The sequence below is a fragment of the Dendrobium catenatum genome, unplaced genomic scaffold (genome assembly GCF_001605985.2).
Source record: "Dendrobium catenatum unplaced genomic scaffold, ASM160598v2 original_scaffold_12990, whole genome shotgun sequence".
NCBI classification, from domain to species: domain Eukaryota; kingdom Viridiplantae; phylum Streptophyta; class Magnoliopsida; order Asparagales; family Orchidaceae; genus Dendrobium; species Dendrobium catenatum.
In genome coordinates, this window is record NW_021331450.1 from 1 (window position 1) to 2680 (window position 2680).

The window sequence follows — 2680 nt, forward strand, 5'->3', positions numbered from 1 at the left end:
TATTTTCGTGGTATCTCGCCTAACCCTTAGTCCATCGATATGGTACAGAACCTTTAGAGAAAGTATTTTTCACACAAACAGGGAAGTAATCAAAAGGCAATTCCATAAATTCATTAAAATCTGCCTCCTCAAGGGTTACATCACTTTGATCCCTTGCGGAGGGGGAGCCAGGAAAGAATTTTTGGACTTTCTTTACTTCGCCGTTCAAGTTGGGGGCCACTTTAACTTCTAACCCTGCAATCCTGCCGGCATACAGTAGGGTCAGAAAAAGGGCCTCAATCCTTCTACGAAGGTTTTCGTACATTGTTAATTCAGGCTCGTCACTTTTCACCTTTACAATATCTTCCTCAATGTCGCTGTCCTCTTCTAAGGTGAGATCAAATTTTAGAGAAATATTTGTATTTTTATAATTGAGGGAGAAGGCAGCACCTTGGTCCTTGGACTCAATCTTGGAATCTGATTCCAAATCAATATAAACAGGTGCTATTCTCCTTTCTGATGAAGCACGGCCTCGACCTCGTGCCCTTAAGGCCATCCTCCCACCTCTTTGAGGTAATGTGTTCGGAGGCCTAAGGACAACGATGTCAGAGTCGTCTTCACTGGTTAATTGTATCATTTCTTGATCAACAAACTTTTCTTTTTTTTTTCTCTTGATTGAACTTTTGTCCAACCAACTTCTCCTCAATTTTGATCTCTAACTTAGAGCGGGACGAGGACCCTTTTGGAACAAAATATGTAGCATCTTCATAGATCCCGATTTCTTGAATCAAAAATGATTGCAGATCACCCTTAATCACGTGTTCAATGCCATCTCGTTGGTACTTGAAGCATTGGTGAAGGGTAGATGGAACCATTCTATATTCATGAATCCAAGGTCTACCTAAAAGGGCATTAAAGGACGTCGCCGAATCAATTATATGAAACTTAGCTTCAGTTTTCAAGTCTTTTATTTGTAAGAGCAAAGTGATTGAACCTAAAGCCATCTTTCCCTTTTCATTAAACCCACGAAGCACCAACCTATCGGTTGAGAGCTTGCTAGTATCAACTCTGAGGTATGCGAGGGTCTTTATGTTCATTATGTTGACCGATGCACCTGGATCAACAAGGACTCTAGATAACTTAAAATTTCCCACATCTATAGTAATGTAAAGGGGACGATTATGATCAGCAGTTCTCAAGAGCAAATCTTCATCTGAAATGGTAACTCCAGGAACCACTTTGAAGTATAATGCCTCACCTTTTGAAGTTGCAGCCAACTAGGTTAAGCAAATCCTGGGGTCGAGAAGTTCTTTAATTAAAGACTCCCTCATTTCTTTGGAGAGAAGGAGGACGTCATAAATACTTAATTTTGCTGGCAACTTTCTAAGATGGGCTAAAACGTTATAATCAACCTTAGGAATGACAAACTCAAAACCCGGAGGAATTAAAGGGAAGTCTGGTTGTTGAGGGGAATTTGGATCTAAATCTTCGAAGGGAATTTGCTTGCCTTTCTATTGAGGGGGAAGCCTAGGGGGTAAGACTTTACCTCCACGGAGTTGCACCTGCTCGATATCATCGGGAGGGCAAACTAGAGCAGTGTCTATGCACACCATAGGCGTTCGATCAACATTTCCCAAAAGCGAGTCAGAATCTGAAAGTTCTATCAAGATAGGATTTCCTTGAAAGTTGATTTGAGGGAAATCACTTTCTGATAAAGCTTCACATTCGACCTCTTCTTGAATAGCTGATTCGGGAAGGTCAATTTCCTTGATGTTAAGACTTTCTTCAATAGAGTTTTAATTTAAAACATGAGAGTCGTTAACTTGCATTTCGTTTCCATGGTTAATCATCAAGACAGAAGCAGAAGGATGTTTTTTATTCATCTTCTGACCCTTCGCCTTTGATGGGGCAAAGTAAAAGTCAGATAACAAAAGAGGGGAAAGGGTTTTAACACCCCCATCCATCATCCTAATACATCTCTTATCTACACACTTCCTCTCTATAAAATCAACTTCCTTTTCTTTTAAACATTTGACAGTAGTTCCTGTGACTACTGGAGAGGAAAGTGGCTCAACATCCTCCTGCAAAGCGTCTAGGTCAACCTTCCACGTCGGGGCCTGGGCTATCGTAGTCAGCTATTGAGAAAGACGAAAAGACTTGTTAATCGACTTTTTAAATGTCAGGGACAAAGCAATGTCCTAATCATCTTCAACAAAATAAGGAGAGTTAAGAGGGTTACCTGAAATGGTTTTAATTGAAGCTTTCTCTGAATCGACCAAGTATTCCTTAGGTATTTTGATGTTACCTTGGGTGTAGTTCCTTTCAAGCCAATCTTTGAACATGACACAATCTTCAAGAGGGTGACTAAGCATCCGGTGGTATGGACAATACTTGGGATCATCTTTCTTACTTTCATCTTCAGACCTCCTGGCCTCTGGCAGCTGGAAATCCGGTTTCTTCAACAAACTCTTAAAAATCTTCTTAACTGATTCCCTTTTAAATGGATATGGTTTTGTTAATCTCTCTCTAAAAGGGATAAAGTTTGGATCTCTGGTGTAATGAGGAGTGACCTGAAAGGGCTGTCTCTTCGCTGGCTCTGGTGGCGGTGGTGGAGGAACACTGGGCTGACTAGTCATTAGCCTTTTTCCCTTGTCGACTGCCGACACTACTGCCTTTTTCTCAAAAGTCTTAACCAATCTAG

At 40.9% G+C, this 2680-nt stretch overlaps 1 protein-coding gene across 1 annotated transcript; it reads right to left on the bottom strand.

Moving 5' to 3' along the window:
• Positions 1 to 623: 623 nt before the first annotated feature.
• LOC114578403 lies at positions 624 to 2615 on the bottom strand. Its single transcript, XM_028691566.1, has 4 exons — positions 2550 to 2615; positions 2285 to 2435; positions 1526 to 1762; positions 624 to 1237 (listed from the first exon to the last, which is right to left on the bottom strand). Exons 1-4 carry the CDS (start codon positions 2613 to 2615, stop codon positions 624 to 626), a joined length of 1068 nt encoding a protein of 355 aa, XP_028547399.1.
• Positions 2616 to 2680: the final 65 nt, after the last annotated feature.